Source organism: Eurosta solidaginis, chromosome 1, assembly GCF_040869045.1.
Source record: "Eurosta solidaginis isolate ZX-2024a chromosome 1, ASM4086904v1, whole genome shotgun sequence".
Lineage (NCBI taxonomy): Eukaryota > Metazoa > Arthropoda > Insecta > Diptera > Tephritidae > Eurosta > Eurosta solidaginis.
In genome coordinates, this window is record NC_090319.1 from 116,537,385 (window position 1) to 116,557,718 (window position 20,334).

A 20,334-nucleotide genomic window follows, 5' to 3' on the forward strand; every position below is an offset into this window, starting at 1 on the left:
ATATATAATAATAGGAGTAACGTTCCTGCCAAATTTCATCGTGATATCTTCAACGACTGCCAAATTACAGCTTGCAAAACTTTTAAATTACCTTCTTTTAAAAGTGGGCGGTGCCACGCCCATTTTCCAAAACTTTACTAATTTTCTATTCTGCGTCATAAGTTCAACTCACCTACCAAGTTTCATCGCTTTATCTGTCTTTGGTAATTAATTATTGCACTTTTTCGGTTTTTCGAAATTTTCGATATCGAAAAAGTGGGCGTGGTTATAGTCCGATATGGTCCATTTTAAATAGCGATCTGAGATGTGTGCTCAGGAACCCACGTACCAAATTTCGTCAAGATACCTCAAAATTTACTCAAGTTATCGTGTTAACGGACGGACGGACATGGCTCAATCATTTTTTTTTGATCCTGATGATTTTGATATATGTAAGTCTATATCTATCTCGATTCCTTTATACCTGTACAACCAACCGTTATCCAATAAAATTTAATATACTCTGTGAGCTCTGCTCAACTGAGTATAAAAATATTTAATTTTGCACATCATTTTTTAAGAGCGATAATTTCATTACCAGAGATACCACTTTTTCTCAAAATATATTGATACTTAACAAATATTGTTCAATCGAAGTGAGTCACCCAATCGACAGGTCAACCAATAATTGACTACGATCGTACGAAATCTCGATTTTAAGAATCGGCAAAAGTTAGTGAATCCCGTTACAATCAGCCAAATCACGGTGAGCTTTAATCTTCCGCACACGTCAGGCAAGCACTCGTCAGACTATATTTTGCAAAGAAGCAGATAAACTATTCATCTATGATCAAAAGTGAAGAGTACACAAATCGAATGGATCAAAAGCTTTCTTGCCGTTTCGACAATATAGCTTGATTTCTTGCTTTACTTTTGTTGTGTAATGGAACTTAAATTTCAAGAAAATATAATTTACCACATAGCGCCGGAGCACTAAGGAGTTAAGCTTTTCATTGTAGTTTCCAACTCAGTATAGCTTGCAGCATAAGGATTCAAGCTCCAATAAAAACGATCAGGGTCCGTATCGTAGTATACGATCACGTATGGGAAGCCAATTACACTCAAACGATAAACATGAATCTATCAAGCTTTTCGAAAAAAAAAAATAATACATTATGAATGTAATAAGTATTTCTAGCCACTATTTCACGTATTATCTCAATCATAATCCCCATTTCAGTGCTTTTGCGATTTAAAAAATTGTATTTGATCACGGATCGTATAACAAGATACGGCCCCAGATTTTCAGTGAGTTATTGATTCCATTCATTGTTTATTAAAATTAGGACATTTCATTTACACATAAACAAATTCAAACGTGTTTTTTATATTATTCAAAACAAATTATTCATTGTAAATAAGTTTATATTTGGAATGCAAATGCAGTTGGTGACCTCACCATCTTGCCATTAAATACAATATGAACTGACATACGCTCGTTATATTTCAGGTTTGGCAAGAGCTAAAACAAAAACATTTTATATTATTCAAGATATGTATCAATTAAATATCAGAAATACTTACTTTTGGTGTAACAAAAAAATATTGAGCACGCCCAGTTTGAGTAGTTTCCTCAACAAGCATTTCAAATATTTTACGCTCATTATTTGCGTCCATGCCTTGATTGATTTCATCCACACAGCTATAATAGTTTAAGAAGCATTATAAAATATTTATATTTTAGAGTTCTGTTGCAGAACGCCCTATCCCAGAAATGGTTCCAAACCGCCCTATCCCATCAAAAAGTTGATACATTTTATGTAAGGTAAGACGTTTAAGAAAAAAATCTAAGATAAGATATTTTTTAACCGGATTCTGAAATAGGGCGTTTTTTAAACAAATCCTTGGGGAGTGTTATCGATGTTGTTGGTCCTTTTCCTGATGCAGATTCGGTGCGTTCCGGCAACAATCACCATTAAGGTACTAGGCCGACCATCTGGGGAACGATTTAGTATGACGACATGAAACCTCAAGGCCATACCGCCCTCCCACCCCTAAATCCATGAGGAACTTGGGATCGCTAAAGCATCGGCTGTTAAAGAAACAGGATTCGCCACGGATATCTGAGGTTGAAAATTGGATTGGAAAAGCTATATATTGCGCTGGCAACCCCTTGAAAGGGTTGCGCTAGACAACCCCATGAATCTGTTTGGTATTTTAGCCGCCACTTACGACAGGCATACCTGCCGCGGGTATATCTAAGCCCCCTAACCCGCTGGGGGTTATTTATATTTGCATACGATGATATTTATTTAGAAATTACTCATTAAATTTACGAATGTAATAAATGAATAGGCGATCAAATCAAGGATCATAACCAACCCAGAGTTCAGGTGACAGTTGCTGCTTAACCAACAACACAAAAAGCCTTGTGCACAGAATACCACATAGAATCGGAATGATTCAGCTCTCCTGCATCAAGTAAATAATATGAAATTTAGAACTCCCTACAAGTTTTTATACCCAGCTGTACTTGTACCCAGGGTATTATAACTTTGATTGAATAACAGTTGGTTGTACAGGTATAAAGGAATCGAGATAGATATATACTTCCATATATCAAAACCATTAGTATCGAAAAAAATTTGATTGAGCTGTGTCCGTCCGTCCGTTAACACGATAACCTGAGTAAATATTGAGATATCTTCACCAAACTTGGTACACGAGCTTATCTGGACCCAGAATAGATTGGTATTGAAAATGAACGAAATCGGATGATAACCACGACCACTTTTCATATATAACATTTTGGAAAACACAAAAAACCTGATTATTTAGTAAATAATACACCTAGAATGTTGAAATTTGACGTGTGGACTGATATTGAGACTCTTGATAAAAATTTGAAAAAAAAAATTGAAATGGAAGTGGCACCGCCCACTTGTGATAAAATCAATTTTACAAATATTATTAATCATAAATCAAAAATCGTTAAACCTATCGTAGCAAAATTCGGTTGCCTTTACTATAAGGAATGCTTTGGAGGCACTGCCCCTTTCTTACAAAGCATTTCCCAACGTTTCTGGAGCCATAACTCGACGAAAAATTTGGTGCACATGTATGCCTTTTAACAGGAAATATTTTCAGTAAAAATGGACTAAATCGGTTAATCGTCTTCTTTTATATAAAAGATTTTGTAAAAGTGCGTTGATGCAGGTAATAAGCTATTTCTAGTAAAAGTTGGAAAATTTCGTTAATAACCCTGCCCTTTTTTTGTAATAACGCTTTTTGTACAATGGCACTTGTGTGTTTATGTTTAGTGTTCTGTTATATCTTTATTTTAAAATAAACAGTAGGGAAATCTCCATATCTGAAGGAAAACTGCATTATTACCCGCTCAAGGTCATTGGTGTTAGCCTCTGTATCCTTTTTGCTTCTTTTATACAAAAATTAGGTCAGAATAGAACCATATGTATTATTGCGCAGTCTTGTAACACTATTAAGCACACAAAACAAACAACTGCATTTCAAGTGTACAGCTGGGTATATAATGTTCGGTTTCACCCGAACTAAGACTTCCTTACTTGTTATTACTAAAAATAGTACATGTGATTTGAATAAATTATTTTTGAATTGGTGTTTCAAGACGTTTTTAACTATATATCAGCTTCGTAAGTCCAGCTTTCAACAACAAGAATAATGAATGCTGACGAAGAGCTACGTAAAAATGTTATTTAAAGTTGGCGAAAGTCACAGGATAATCCTATGACACGGCCGAAGCACGGTTTGGCGCTCCAAAAAAAGGTGGCTTGTGACCACAGTTGCCGTTTTGGCCGAAATGTACCATTTTTGGTACACATTTTTTCTCCGGGTACGTTGGTACGCAACTTCCAAATTTTGTACGTTTTTGTCATTTTTACTTCCTTTAGCGAGTTAACACAATTTGTGTTTGATGTGCTAAGCCTTCCCCACAGCTCTGCAGCTGCCGAACGAAAATTTTTTGAATTGAGTTTGATAAAGACAAAATTGCGAAATAAAATTTTTTTTAAAACACTTAATAATGGTTTGCTCGTCAAAGAGTTTTCCATAGGATATAGTGACGTTTGGACGGAAAGTAAAATTTTTTAAATTTCAGTTGGTCAAAATATTAAAACGAAAATATTTTTTAATAATTCTTAACTACTATTGATCCTTTATGAAAGGAATTGTGGACATTTTAATTTATTTATTTACTTTTACTCATTATATGGTATATTTAGAAGAACAAAATGTTATATGTTTTAAGTTTTTTTATGTTTATACATACATATATGTATAATGAAACCCGTTTCTGTGTAAATTTATGGCAGCAGATGAACTGCTTAAAATTGTTTTAATAAATGTCATATTGTTTGCCTAGCAAATTATTTGGTACGTTTTTTTCGGTTTGGTACTAATTTTGGTACGCAAAATTTGAGGCAAACGGCAACAGTGCTTGTGACAAGCCAAGAAGTGGCCGCTCAAAGCGATCAGCGAACGCTAGTTGGAGAATATTGTTCTATCCCTTATTAGGAAAAACCGAACCATTTCAACAAGAGATGTTGCCAAAGTAGCCAAAACGACATATGTAGAGATGTAGTATTAAAGCGTACAAAAAGAAAGAAGTTCCAAAACGATGCTCTTAGGCCGGGGTTTTCAGCGCTAGTTTGAACTTCAATCATCTCAGCTTAAGCGGTCGAAATGGCAGAGTTAAACTTTAGTCAACTTTAACTGGAGTTTAAACTTGCACTGAAAAACTGGGCCTTATTAAGGTTTACAACTCGACTGAATTGGACTGTAATTGAAAACCTCAAAACAACTCGATTCCCTTTGCCATTTACGATTTACAACTTAAAGGCCGGAACACATAAGATTTTCGGTGCAGCATCGTGCGTTGACAGATAAGTTGTTTACCTACGTTTGCGACAAATAGGCTATTTTTTGCTCCCCATACAAATAAATTCAATCTACTTATCTGTTAGCGCACGATGCTGCATCAAAATTCTTATGTGTTCGGGCTTTAATTTCAGTTGAAGTTGAATTGATGATGACAAACGTGTTCGAGAAACGGCTGTACTTCCTGTGTTTAAACTATGCCAAACTCCGAGTCCAAAAGGGCTGCGAACATTATTTCAATATATTATTAAGCATATATGTATGAACGATGTGGATTAAAACCCAACTTTTGGATAGCGCTCAATAAGGTCAAGAAGTTTTCCCAGCTGATGTTTCGTTATAACCTGTTCTTTTTTTTTTTTTGCAATAGTCCATAACAGCTGTCATCTGCTAATATACGTCCAAAATATCGAGAGACGCGTTTTGACCTCAAATCAGTAAACCAAAGAATTTTATCAAACGACATTCACGAAAAACCGAAAAACTAGCGTATCCAGGGGGTACGACAGTATTTTTGCGCAGAACACCTATCTGCATTGTTGGCTTTTGGCCGCACTTATAAAAATTTAAAATGGGTGGGTCCAACACCAGTGTGGAGATCAAAATTATATTCGTGCAAAACACCTTTCAACACAATTTTTTTCTGTGTACAATAAAATTATCAAAATTACAACATCCACATATACATTGTCTACTTTGCCTGAAAATATCTCTCGACAGAGTTAAAATTTTAAGTTTTCCCCCCTCGAATTATTGTTACCGCGGTCAATACGCGGCTTTTAATGTTTCCAATATATTTGGACGCGTATTCGCATTCGACCGTTGTTGTTTCTTTTTTCTTTATTTTTTTATGATAGTTAACAATTTTCATAAAATATTACTACAATAATAACAATAAGAAAATAGTTAATGGCATTAAATGTTAATTTTAAGAACAGTGAATATGTCAAATCCTTCATGGTGTATTATAGATGCTTGTGGGGAGCATAATAATAATACAAGAACATATACACGTGTATATAAAAATGAACAAATCCATAAAAAAGGGAAATATATTTAAGTGTACTCAATATAACTAAATAAAAAATAAATGTAAGGCGTGATAACCTCCGAAGAGATTTTAGGCCGGAGTTCCAAGTTGCGTCGTGCTCCTTTTAATTTTTCCTACAAATTGGCGGGACGGGACCGACCCCGAACGGCATCTGTAAGGCATATGAGTTTTCACTGAGAGCTTTTCATGGCAGAAATACACTCGGAGTGCTTCCCAAACGCTGCAGAGGGGCGCCCCACTTAGAAACATTTTCTTTTAATTGAAAAAACTTGTTTATAAAATTTTGGTGTTGCTTAATATAACTATTCGTTTCCGTTAAAAACTATAGTACATATATACCATCCGAGGCTTGTTGTTATATTTCATTGGAGTATGGTTTTACGTGGGGGGTTCCAAGCCCAGCGCACAACCCGCTCAGCGGGGGTGAAAATATTACTTGGCACGTTTATATAGCGAGCCGCTTGCTCCAAGACAGACGCCCGCTTGCAGCCGCACCTAGAGGTGTACAGACGCTGCCGATGAGATCTCCCCCGGCTAGCCCTTAAACCGATTATGTCAGAATGGCCTAGCCAGGTTGTCGCCTTCTCACATTAGCTCACCGCTACACTGATGTTTAGCGGCTACCCAGAGGATACTTGGCCGCAAGCGACCGGCAGTAGTGAGCTGCTTGAACCGCATGCCAAAGAATCGCTCTGGCCATGCCCAGGTGAATGGCGGTCAGAAGCTTTCCCCACTTTCGTGGACTTCTACACACGGCTCCACCCTCCGGTTGGCGGAGCGAAGGAGCGACTGGCGCGCCTTGTTGGACGGCCATAACCGTTTAGACGGTTAAGCGCCAATTAAGTAAGTAAGTAATATATACCATCGCGACAAGACTGGAATACCAGACAACATACGCTACCAGGTGCCATCAACATATTCACGCGGATGGTTGTAAGCTTGACGGGAAGGTGGGAGCAGGCCTCTTTTCACCGGATCTGGGTCTAGAGGTCTCTTTTCGCCTACCAGATCACTGTAGTGTTTACCAAGCGGAAATGCTGGCAATACACAGGGTTGTGAATCATCTCGGGTATATGCCTAAGGATGGTAAACGGGTGTTTATTTTCTCAGACAGACAGACCGCATTAAAGGCCCTGGACTCACTCGTCGACAACGCAATGTCGGTCACTGAATGCCGCAGATCTCTTAACGAGATGGCTCAGCACTTCAGCATCAGCCCTATATGGGTACCAGAGCTGTAAAATGATGCAACCAATATAGTTACAGATCAAGACTGATTCATTTTACAAACATGATTGTTTGATTTCAAATATATAAGCCAAGCTTGAATGCGATTTCATTTTTTCCATTCAAAAATTCCGTTAGTTATTGCATGACTGTAAAAGAAGCATTCAGCGTGATTATGAATGCATCGAGAGCACTCCCACTCACTAGTGATTGCAAAATTTGTTGACTGCAATCACTTTTTCATTCACTTCCATTCAAATATCCGCTTTCAGGGTTGATACTTTCGTACTTTATGGCTAACATACCTTTGATTGGTTAGAAGGTGTCAAAATAGTTATATATAACCGGGCTGCCATATTTCATTTAAAACGTTTTGTTTGATTCTTAAAAGTTTTATTCGGAGAATTTTGCCCCAAATCAATGAAATTAAATTTTAAATGCTTCAGTTCTGAAAAACACGTATAAATGAGTTAATACATTCATAAAACATAATTGGAATAAAATATTATTGCCAAAAAAATAATGTACAATCATAAATCCAAAATGTTGTTCTCGCATTCAATAGCGACGGTAACTCTGACTCAATGTTTTAACATTTTATATTGTAAAACTGTATTTTGGTATTTTCTACAAAAATAAGCATAATTTTTTTAAAATTTAAGTAGAAATCAATTGCCGCATAAATAAGGAATATAATGAAGTTCTTCTTGTAGATTATAGTGCAGTGAAGGTGGAGAAAAATGCGTTTAAAAACCTGAAACGGTAGACGTCAAATAGTTGTGCACAGTGTTCCTCTTTATATCAAAAACACATAAAATGTGATTGCGTTATTCAAAGGCCCGGCATTTCTTGATCTTCCCCAAATATATATTTTAAGACTGCGAGACTATTTCACTTGCAGATTTAAGCTTGCCTTTGCAATACATTTATTTCAGCATTTCTTGATATGGTTAACTATGCTAATCAGTGATTTAATATTTTGTAATTATGGACCTCTGTCTATTTCACCATGCACAAGTAACTTGAATTCGTTTATTAGAGCATGTTAATGATGCTACTCCAAACTGGAAAAAGAAGCGGTAAAGATGGGTTTGATGGTGAATGAGGACAAAACGAAGTACCTGCTGTCATTGAGCAAAGAGTCAGCGCATACGCGCCTTGTCAACCACGCTACTGTTGGCAGCCATAATTTCGAAATAGTAAAAGACTTCGTTTATTTGGGAACCAGCATCAACACTACCACCAATATCAGCACTGAAATCCAGCGAAGAATTGATCTTGCCAATAAATGCTACTTTGGGTTAGGTAGGCAATTGAAAAGTAAAGTCCTCTCTCAGCGAACGAAAATCATACTCTACAAGTCACTTATAGTACCCGTCCTGCTATATGGGGCAGAAGCGTGGACCATGACAACATCAGATGAAGCGGCTTTGGGAGTGTTCGAGAGAAAACTTCTTCGAAAGATTTATGAACCTCTAAGCGTTGGCGATGGCGAGTACCGAAGAAGATTTAATGATGAGCTGTACGAGCTATACGCAGACATCCACATAGTTCAGCGAATTAAAACTCAGCGGCTGCGCTGGCTAGGTCATGGTATGCGAATGAAATGAGATGATGCTCCGGCCAAGAAAGTGTTTCTATCCGCCTATGGAAGCAGAGGTAGAGGGCGGCCCCCACTCCGCTGGAAGGACCAGGTGGACAACCATTTAAACTCCCTTGGTTTGACCAATTGGCGCCGGTTGGCCGAGCGACTGGCGCGGCTTGTTGGACGGCCATAACCGTTCAGACGGTTAAGCGCCAATTAAGTAAAGAGTAAGTTAGACGACCAGTGTTGCAAATTCGTCGAATAAGACACTTCTGAAGGACTAACAGAGATCTAATCTTAATGCTGTAGGCGACACCCCAACTGACCCCGTATTGCAATTTTGAGTGGATTAATCGATGATACACCAATGTCAGTATTCCATTAGACCATAGTTTTTTTAAGTATAGAAAGAACGTAGGGCTGATAGCATATATTGTTTGATAGCAGAGATATGCGATGACCAATTATTATCATATCATAAAAAAAAACAAAAAATATGTTCCTGCAACCCCCTGGCATCCAGGTGAATTTTCAATTATATGAGAGCCTTACACGGGGGCACAGTTTCGCTGAGCACAAATTGATATGTTTGTTTGTTTTTATTTTGGAATTGTTTCTTTATAATTTTTATTATTGTAATGTAAAGATAGCACAACTCTATTTGTTTTGTTTATGTTTCCTTAAACGTGTTTGTCTATACAGCCTTAAAGTTGCTTTTGCCTTTTTCGCTCATCTCTCTAGCGAGTGTGTATGATGGAAGTGCGATTCGTATTAAAGACAATATGCTGCAATGCTCAACATTCTTTGTGGACGGCAAAAGGGGTTTAATGTGGTCCACTTCAGCGCGCGCAGCTTAAGTGATATCATAAGAGGAATATTTGAGTTTTCTTCCGTTGATGTCATCTGTGTTTCCGAGACCTGGTTTAGATCAAAGATGCCATACTTGACATTAAGGGTTATAAACTTTATAGAAACGACCGAAAAAAGAAGGGTGGTGGTGTTGCTATTTATGTAAAAAACTATTTGAAAACTTGCTTGGTACCAGGGTTATCTGGTAGCGCTATCGAGCATTTGTTGGTTGAAGTGTTAAGTTAATCGTCCAAAGTTCTTTTATCGTGCGTCTATAACCCACATAAGGGTTGTAATGTCAGTGAATACTTTACGTTGTTGTCGTCTGTAGCTGTTGACTATAATGATATTATTGTTTGTGGCGACTTTAATGTAAATCTGTTATGTAGTGATTTGTACTGTCGTCTTTTGATAGATGAGGTGCCCGGTGCTGGTCTTGACGTTGTAAACGGCCTATACCCACTAGGTATGAGCCCAATTGTAGTGCTAGTCTTTTCGACTATTTTATTGTGTCTGGCAAGTCCATTGTTTTGAAGTTTGACCAGATGTCTTTTGTAACGGACCACGATCTCATTTTCTATGCCCATCACCTAAATTTTGACCGACATAATGTTACACCTAGTACACACACCACGCCTTTAGCGAGTGATAATGGCTAAATGCGGACAATCTATTGGAAGACATAGCATGAAAAACTTACCTATTTGAATGAAACTATCTTGCGATTATATAGAACTCATGTTCCGACTCTCATGAATCATGGCAGATCCTCTTCGTGTCCCTGGTTCAACGTATCGGTTCGTGCAATGATAAGGTGAAATAAGATATTTTCTCTGGCGACACTACAAGCTCGAGCGAAATGAGTGCACGGCCCTTATTAAGCGTGAGAAGTGCAAGTACTTCAGCAAGATGCTTGACTCGTCACTCCCGTACCATGCCTTGTGACGTAACCTAAAAACCCTCCTAGTGTATGTAAGTGATAGTCCAGATTGTACCCTAAGCCCTGAAATCCTGAATGATGCTTTTGTGAGTCGTGCCACCCCAATACGTGTTAATACCTCCCCCATATCCTGCCTCTTCCTTCTGTGTCTGCTTGTCAAATGTTGGAGTTCAGAACCGTCTCAAAAGTCGAAATAGCGCAATGTATCTGTAAAATAAAATCGAATGCAATTGGTAATAACTGCATGGTGCTTTCCTGATGCTTGGAATATCGCTACTGTGCAACCAATTGCAAAAACCAAGTCCGAAAATAGTCCTAGCGACTTTCGGCCTATAAGCATCTTACCTGCGATTTATAAAGTGTTCAAAAGGCTGTTGTCTGAGCAAATACACGAGCATATTGGTAAACTGAAACTGCTGTCCCCGCTTTAGTCAGGCTTTAGAGCAAAACATAGCTGCTCCACTGAAGTATTAAAAATCCTGGATGACGTTGGAATTCCTTTTGTCAAAAACCAACTGACTCTATTGTGCCTCCTAGATTTTTCTAAAGCTTTTATTGTTTACTTCCTTTATAATTGACATACTCTCCATCTGCCAGCATGCCCATATGCACGCTTACGCTGATGACATTAAATTATATCTATCTGGAAGGTATGAGGATACAAGCCATCATTTGAAAGGTTCAACAATGACGTAGTATCTATTTCGGCTTGCGCCACGAGAAATTATTTGTGCCTTAATAGTGATAACACTTTCATCCACCCGATACCTAAAAAAGCAATAGCTTTTCCTACTATTCCCCCTTTATATATTGATGGAAATGTTCTAAAACTGGTGGCAAAAGTGACCAATCTTGGCTTTATTATCAACAGTAGCTTGACATGCGATGATCACGTAAACTCTATTGCCTGCAAAGTTTACAATATATTAAGGATCCTTCGAACTTCAGCGGAGTTTACTCCTCCCCATGTTAGGAGGAAACTCGCAATACAGCTAATTTTGCCGGCCATATGCTACTCCGAACTGGTATACAGCAAGCTGAGCTCAAATTCTGCCCATAAGATCGATGTAGCTTTAAACCACGTATGCGCTATGCGTTCGGGTTAGACAAATTTGACCATATTTCGAATTGGAGAACACGGTTACTGAAAATTGTATTTTTCTCTGCAGACTTATTATATGTAAGGAACCTAGATATATTTATGATAAGCTAATTTTTCCTCGGTCATCTCGGACTCATGATCTGATTGTGCCAAGCTATAACTTTACCTCCTCGCGGCTATTTTTTGTCAATGCCATTGGTACTTGGAACTCGATACCAATGTCCATTCCAGTAGTACTACTAAAAGCAACATATGCTTAGGTTAGGTTGAACTGGAAGTTTGTTTAACGACCAAACTGAAAAGCCCTATCAAAAACCAGGACCTATGTTATAAAATAACTCCGTCCTCTTGGCAAATACTAGAACCTTCCCAGGACTTAAGGCACTTGTTGCTTTTAGATCTGAAAGCTGTATCACTCCTAATAGCTGGATTCTTAGCCTGGCAAGTGCAGGGCAAGAGCACAGAACGTGCTCTATCGTTTCCTCCCCCAACCCGCACTTCCTACATCTGCTATCACTGACCAAGCCTAATTTAAAGGCATGTGAAGCCAGAAGGCAGTGTCCAGTCAGAATACCCGTCATGAGTCTACAGTCCTCTTTTTAATGATAAAAGCAACTTTGTTAGTCTAAGGTTGTAAGACCTACACATAATCTTCGACACTTTACAGCCCCGCGCTTAAACCCACGCCTTTCCCGCTTGGTCGATGATGTGCACCTCTCGCCTTCGCTTAATCTCGCCCAGTCTAATTGGGACGTCTACGGAGCAAGCTTCAAGGGATGTGCCGTTTTTAGCTAGTTCGTCTGCTTTTTCATTCCCATCTATTCCCATATGCCCTGGGACCCAATATAGATGTATGCATCTCCCTGTCCCGATTCTCTCCAGAGACTGCTTACACTCTAAGATGCATTTAGATGCTGTGCTATGCGAGATTATTGCCTTAATTGCTGCTTGACCGTCAATATAAAAGTTAACACGATTGTAGCTTAAGCTATTCTCTTCCAGGGTTTCTACTGCTTTGGTTACGGCTAATATATCCGCTTGGAAAACGCTACAGTAATCCGGCAGCCAGTAGGATCTGCTTATTTCAGGATCACCACAGTATACCGCAGACCCTACTCCTTCCACTACTTTGGAACTATCTGTGTACACATGTATCGCCTCGTCCGCCATTTGCGCACCCTTGCGCCAACCGTCCACCTCTATTGTGGCCTTAAGATCTCCCTCGAAGCGCAGATAGGGAATCAGGCAGTCGGTTCGTCTTGTCGAATGATGCCGCTATACTACTATGGCCATATGGACGGCGCTCAAGCTACCCCGAGGCACCGAGCCTGGTTGCAGTTGTTAATGCTATGTTCTTTGCTACCAGGTCTACAGGTGGAATGTGCAGAATGGCATACAGTGCAGCCGTCGGGGTTGTTTTCAGAGCTCCCGTAATGCTAAGCAGCGATAGTCTGCATACCCCTCTAATTTGTTGAGGTATGTTGTTTTTTGTGTGGCTTTCCACCAAGCAAGAACTCCATAGTATATAATAGGGCTTACAATCGCTGTAAAAACCAATGAGAAAGAGAGGGCGATAAGTCCCACGTACACCCCAGCATTCTTTTACATGCATAGAGTGCCGTTGATACCTTCTTTACCATCTCCTCCACGTTGAGCTTCCATGACAGGTTACTTTCTAGGATGATTCCTAGATATTTTGTGCATGGTTTCTCCTGTAAGGTCACCCCTCTTAACTTAGGCCTGGTCCAATTTGGGACCTTGTACCTCTTTGTAAACAAGACCATATCCGTCTTCTCCGCATTGACTTTCAACCCGACATTAGATGCCCAGGTATGAATATCCCGAAGCGCCCGACCCATCAAAGAACTAATCGTTGGAAGGCACTTTCCGCTTATGACAATGGCAACGTCATCTGCGTAAGCTGTAAGTTTTACGGGTCCCTCATCGAATCGCCTGAGCAGTTGGTTGATGACCAGAGTCCACAGTAGAGGTGATAGCACCCTTCTCTGTGGCGTGCCCCTGTCCAATGATTTCGTGGCCTCGTACTCCCCATTGTGATGTAATCTTCCTGCAATTTAACATGCAGCCGATCAATCTGATTAAGGCGGGATGTACTTTAATGTAATTAAGACCATCCATAATCGCCCATTTAGAAACATTATTAAAAGCCCCGGAAATGTCCAAGAAGACTCCTAGAGCATACTCCTTATATTCCAGGGATTTCTCTGTGCTTATTACCACCCTATGCAATGCGGTGTCTGTTGACTTGCCGTTGGTGGAGAGCAGCTTTTCATCCACGTTGGACTTTAAGTATACATCTATCAGCCTCTCAAAGGTTTTGAGCAGAAATGATGTTAAGCTAATGGATCTATAGTCTTTGGGATACACGTGACCGATTTTCCCGCCTTTGGTAGGAAAGCTACACGAGCAGTTCTCCAAGAGTGCGGTACATGATTCAGCCTTATGCACCTATCGAATATTATTTTAAGCCATTCCACGACCGCCATACTTGAAACTTGTAGCATGGCCGGGAATATACCGTCTGGGCCCGGCGATTTAAACTTAGACAACGTTTACACTGCCCATTCGATCTTGGTATCGGTCACCAAGCCCGGCACTACCCGCTCCGTGATGTCTGCTGGCTCTTCTAAACCGTCTCCCGGATTCCTCACTATTACGTGACCATTCCCCGTTCTCCTTCTTTATTAGTCCCTGGACTATGTTTCCCCTGTCTAGGACTTTTTTCAATCGTGCTGTTTCGCTGGAGCACTCTATATCCGTACAGAAACTTTTCCATGATATTCTCTTCGCCCTGGAAATTTCACGCTTGTAGATCCTCAGTAGATCCCTGTACTCGTCCCGACACGCTTCGCTTTCCGCGGTCTTTGCGAGCTTAAACATTCCTTTTACCCGTCTTCTTAGAAGGCTCAGCTCATTGCTCCACCATGGCGGCTTTTTTGCTCTGAATCTTCTTAGAAGGCAAGCTTTGTTATACGCAGTCATAAGCGTCCTTGTTAGGAATTCATTCGACTCCTCCAGTTCCTCCACATTGGCAACCTCTTTGGGTTGTCCCAGTTTTGTTTCTACCAACATATGCTTACTACTGGTAAAATAAAAGAATACTCTCATGTTGATTTGTTCACAAGTTTCGCTATCTAAATAATTTGTTATCTGTGATTATTGACTTCATGCCTTATTTTTCTATATTTGCATTTTCCTCTTCAAATTGTATATGTATTGCTTTTAACTGTAAGTTTCTCCTTGTATTATGACCAAACCTAGATTTAAGAGTTATCTGTATTTTTCCGGTTCCATATACTTTTGTACTATAAGAGATCATAGATCTCATTGTACTAATGTGACTAATCAATAAATGAAATGGAATATATGTACTGCTCCTATATTGCTACTACAGGCTAGGTACCAGTGGTCACCAAAATTGAAATGGCAGCTGTGTTAGGAAGACTAAAATCGTCGTAGTGGTAGTGGTTTAGTTGTCGATAAAAAAGCAATGAGGTAGGACGTGAGCACGAATGTCTCTTAGGACACAAAAATAATTCGAAAATATGCCATACAAATACTACTTTCTTGCTTGAGTCTAACTACAAATTTAAACAAACTAAATTGTTTACATTAAACCATGAAAACATTCTGGGCATGAGCGTTTGTTTGCAAAATACATTTTTGGCGCGAAAACGAACGGTCGTGTTTAATTTTGCTCCTTGAATTTTATTTTGAAAAATTTTAAAACCTTATAAAAATGTTAGATAAAATAATCTAATGTAAGAGATAGAGACTCAGGAAACTAATTTAGAAGTTATTTGTGACACTAAATAAGATAAAGTCTAAATTAATCAATTTTTAATATAAATAAGCCATAAGCATACATTTGCACCTGCCTTAGTGGCTACATGCATATGTACATATGTATGCACATAGGTGCAGTGAAATAACTCCCAAATGAAATAACTCCCATGAAATAACTCCCAATGAAATAAGTCACAATAAAAATGAAATACCTCCTAACTTTAATAAATGAAATAACTCCCAAAGAAGGAAATGAAATAACTGCCAATATTTTCCAGTTATTTCATAATGAAACCACAAGTCCCAAAAAAAAATGAAATAACTCCCAAATGAAATAAGTCCCAAAAAAATGAAATAAATCCCAAATCAAAATTTGAAATGGTATTTGTATACTATATAATCAGTTACAATGAGATTTGGAAAATACAGCAAACTATAATGTACATATGTAAAAGTTACAATTACAAGAAAACTTGAATAGTGTCGTCGAAGTAAACGTAATTTATTTTAAGAAATCGCATCTTTTTATGAAATTAACATAATTTATTAAAAGTAAAAAATAAAAGGAACAAGTCTGCGTAGAACACCTTTCTGCATAGGCGACCTTCGGCCGCGCTTATAAAAAATAACCCTGGGCTTCGCCATGCCAAGTCCGGGTGTGTGGTATAACCGTGGCTACCGCCACGGTGATGTCCTTCTACGAAGAAGGGTGTACTACGACATCAAAAAGGTCAATTTTCCTCGTTGGTACTATTTAAAAATTTTTCGTTCGTTGGAACAATTTAAAGCATCTGGTACCACCAAGCAAGCAGTGAATTAGATAAAATGGCTGTATGCTTGTGTTCGCGGAAAGTAAACAAATAAATCATTAAATTTTACAATAATACGCAAATTTAAACAAATGAAAATAGTTAATTGTGGTTTTATAAACATTATAAAGTGTACTTATGTATAAAATTTTTGTGAAAGTGTTCGTATGTAGATAAAAAGTGATAGTTATACCATGGTAACTTTAACTACTAATTACTAGTAAATTGTTAATAACAATTAAAAATTACTTACTGATTCTCGTTGGTGAACTCCCTGAGAACTTATGTGCAAAATTTCAAAGTTCAAACCCCTTTGGTTTATGAATAAAACCAATTGGTCCCTTAATGTATAGCCGACCAATAGAAACTGTTAGAAGAACGTCAAAGTTTGATAAAATTGTATTTTTAAGAAAATGAAATATGTAACAACAAAAATGAAATAACTCCCAATGCCTGAATTACAAAAAATTAAGTAAGTCCCAATAAAAATGAAATAACTCCCAATCTCAAAAAATTTTGAAATAACTCCCAAAGAAATTTTGTTGGGGATTATTTCATTTGGGAGTTATTTCATTATGAAATAATTACCAGCAAAAATTATGAAATAAGTCCCAATGAATTGGGAGCTGTTTCATAATGAAATAAGTCCCAATTTGTATGGAAAATATTTGGGAGTTATTTCATTTTTTTTGTTGGAAATTATTGCATTTGGGACTTATTTCACTGCACCATGCACATATATGTATGCAAGTTACTTAAATGGAAAAATAGTGCGACAAGTGTAAAAGTTCGATACGTGGAGAAGTGGCTGAAGGGGTGTGTGGTAAATATTACCACCTGACCATATGTTCTGGGTTGGACCAATACAGCATTAATAAACTGCAAGAATGTGAAATGCTAAGATTTATGTGTGCTGACTGTGTACAGTATGTACATAATGTAGATGACATATTAAAAGACATGCAAATGGTAGTGAAGCAAAATGGACAACAACTACAAGAATATAGAAGTGAATTTGACAATGCACTTAGAAAGAACGAAAAAGAAATAAAGCATCTTCTACAAGCGGTGGAGACAGCTTTCAGTGAAAGAATTAGAGCTATGCAAAAGGCGCAAGAATCGTGCAAAAAAAGTGTTAAAGAGGTTAATACAATACGAGAAATAGCAGAAGGCTTTAGCGAAGCAGTGAACAGGTATGTGTCGAATTAAAAACTAGCAAAGATGACAATAAGAAAATGATTGAAGCAATAAGCAACGAACACAAAAAAATGTGCAATGAACTGAAGCAGAATGTCAATAATGTTGAAGCAAAAATATCGTATGCGAATATAACAAAAAGTAGTAAACAAAAAAAGAAGCGTTGCCAGAGATAAAAAAAATCATCCACTAATAGTGAAACCGAGCAAAAAACAAGATGCGAAAAGGACAAAAAATTACCTTAATTCAAAAGTAGACCTTAAAGAGTTTCAAATAACGAATATAGTAGCTAGGCAAAGCGAGGTAGTGATAGTTGAAAGTAAAAATGATCAAGAACGAGATAAAATTAAAAATGCCATCGAGACTAATCTTGGAAATACCTATGAGGTTAAGATCCCTCAGAAAGTGAAACCGACAGTAGTTTTATCGGGTATAAATTTTAAATATGATAGTGATGAACTGGCGCAGAGAATTAAACGACAAAATGCGTGTCTTACTGAAACGGGCATTAAAATAATAAAACAGTATGAAAAGAAAAAGGGTTCGAATGTGTATTACAACGCAGTAGTGGAAGTGGACGTAGAAGCTTTCACGAAAGGATAAATGTAGGTGGGAACGGTGCAGAGTGTATGATGCAGTCCAAGTACTTTGTTGTTTTAAATGCAAAGGCTTTCATCATAAGGCCATTGAATGTAAAGAAAGGGAAGTGTGCACAAAATGTCTGGGTGAACACAAACATACGCAATGCGATAAGGAACCAGTCAGGAAATGTATCAACTGTATGAGGGCAAATAAGGAACTGAATCTTGGGCTTGATTATAACCATGATACTATGGATAGAGCATGTCCTGTATATCAGCAAAAATTATCCGCAAGGAAAAAAGATTGTTTATTAGCAACCAAAGCATAAAAAGTACAAAAATCGAAGTAGTGTGGTGCATAGCTTAGAATGTATATATCTCAACATTTGTAGTATAATAGCAAACAAAACTGAACTGGAGAGGCTTGTCGAAATAAGAAAACCAAACATTGTACTATGCGCAGACACATGCAGAACTGATCTTATAATGGATACCGAATTAAATAATCCGACATACAAATGTGTTCGTTGCGATTCCCATAGTAGACATACGGGTGGTGTTTTGATGTATGTTCATGAAAATTTAGAGTTTAGTATAGTCTGCAATATAGCCATTAACATGAATATATGGTGCATTATTATAAAAATCAAAAAATGTGCGTTAAAATGGCAAATTGGTGTACTTTATCACTCAACGAGTAGCAGTGACGCCGACTTTATTACGTTTTTAGATGAAATCCTGACTGAAAACCTCAAGGAATCAGACAATAATATCATAATTGGAGATTTTAACATCAATATGACTGTATCGTCAACATACTCGAAACACCTATTAAGTTTATTCGCACAAAGGGCAATGATTCAAAGAATTAATTTCAATACGAGAATAACAGAGAACTCGTCTACCAAAATTGACTTGCTCTTTAGTAATAATGGTCAAGTTAGATCGGAAAATATAGTTGCATATAGAATTTCGGATCATGAAACAATTAATTTCAAAGTGCCAACAACAAAGTTTTGCAAAATGAGAAGTTACTCTACTTTTACCTCATGGGAATACTATAGTTCCGAAAACCTTTTAAATAAGCTAAGAACATGCGATTTTAGCTTTATGCGTAATGCGGGAGTAGAAAATAAAACTACAGCCCTGAACAATATTCTTACTGAAGTAATGCAAGCACTGATATATGTGAAGAGAACAAAAATACAACTGAGAAATAAGTGGTATCACCGTGAGCTTACAGCTCTCCATAAAAGAAAACTTGAGCTATATAATATTGCCACAGAAACAGGATAATGGGATGAATACAAGGTATTAAAGAAAATATACAAAAGTACTATTATGTATAAGAAGAAGATGTATATGGAAGGCAGAGTTCACAGCAATAACGGAAACATGAAGCGGACGTGGAAGTGCCTGAAAGCTCTGCGAGGTAGCTTACAGATAACAAAAAACATATCACTAAGATAGTAATTCATGGGGAATGCCTCGATAATGAGTATCATATAGCTAATGCCCTAAACAATTTTTTTGTACAGAGCATAGTCCAAATTAATGATAGTATCGAACAAATGTCTACTGCATCCAAACTAAACGTTGATCGCTCGATCGCAATAGAACCATTTCTTTTCACTGACATTGTGTTAGATGATATAATAAATATCACAAAAGGATTTAAAAATAAATATGGTGGAGAAAAGCTTTTATCTGAGGGTGTTTTCAAGGATTCCATGATGTACATTGGTAACTTTTACAAAGACATAATAAATGAGGCCCTAAATAATGGCATTGTTCCAAACTGCTGGAAAGTTTCAACAATATTACCTGTGGAAAAAGTAAAAAATACAGTGAAACCGGAGGAGCTACGGCCAATCAATACGTTACCCTCAGATGAGAAAATTATGGAAATGGTGGTGAAAAATCAATTGGTGGCATACCTAGAAAAGCACAAAGTTGTTATACCAGAACAGTCTGGATTCAAAAAGACGCATTCTTGTGAAACAGCACTTAACATGGTTATTGCAGAATGGAAAGAAGATATATCAGATAAAAAAGTTGTGGTGTCTGTCTTTTTAGACTTGAAACGGGCCTTTGAAACAGTTGATAGACGGGAATTGTTGAATGTTTTGTTCAAAACTGGTGTCAGAGGAAAGACTTTGGAATGGTTCCGAAGTTATCTGAGTGACAGAAAGCAAAGGACGGTAATTGGAAAAACAGTTTCATCGGTTGTGGATGTAGATATTGGATTGCCACAAGGTTCAGTACTTGCACCGATACTATTTACATTGTACAT

General features: G+C 37.7%; 1 protein-coding gene across 3 annotated transcripts in view; it reads right to left on the reverse strand.

Annotated features, from left to right (window-relative positions):
* Positions 1–1,292: 1,292 nt before the first annotated feature.
* The window catches only part of SMC5 (structural maintenance of chromosomes 5), a 126,868-nt gene continuing 107,826 nt past the window's right edge, over positions 1,293–20,334 (reverse strand). The window contains exons 15-16 of one of the 3 annotated variants that reach the window (XM_067759741.1): positions 1,564–1,681; positions 1,293–1,501 (exon numbers count right to left, since the gene is read on the reverse strand). In XM_067759741.1, coding sequence (XP_067615842.1) covers positions 1,403–1,501; positions 1,564–1,681 — 217 coding nt within the window. In that variant the 3' untranslated portion in view covers positions 1,293–1,402. Of the gene's footprint in view, positions 1,502–1,563; positions 1,682–16,019; positions 16,291–16,501; positions 16,631–20,334 lie in introns of those variants that run through there. The other 2 variants (XR_010948622.1, XM_067759742.1) reach the window with 2 other exon arrangements.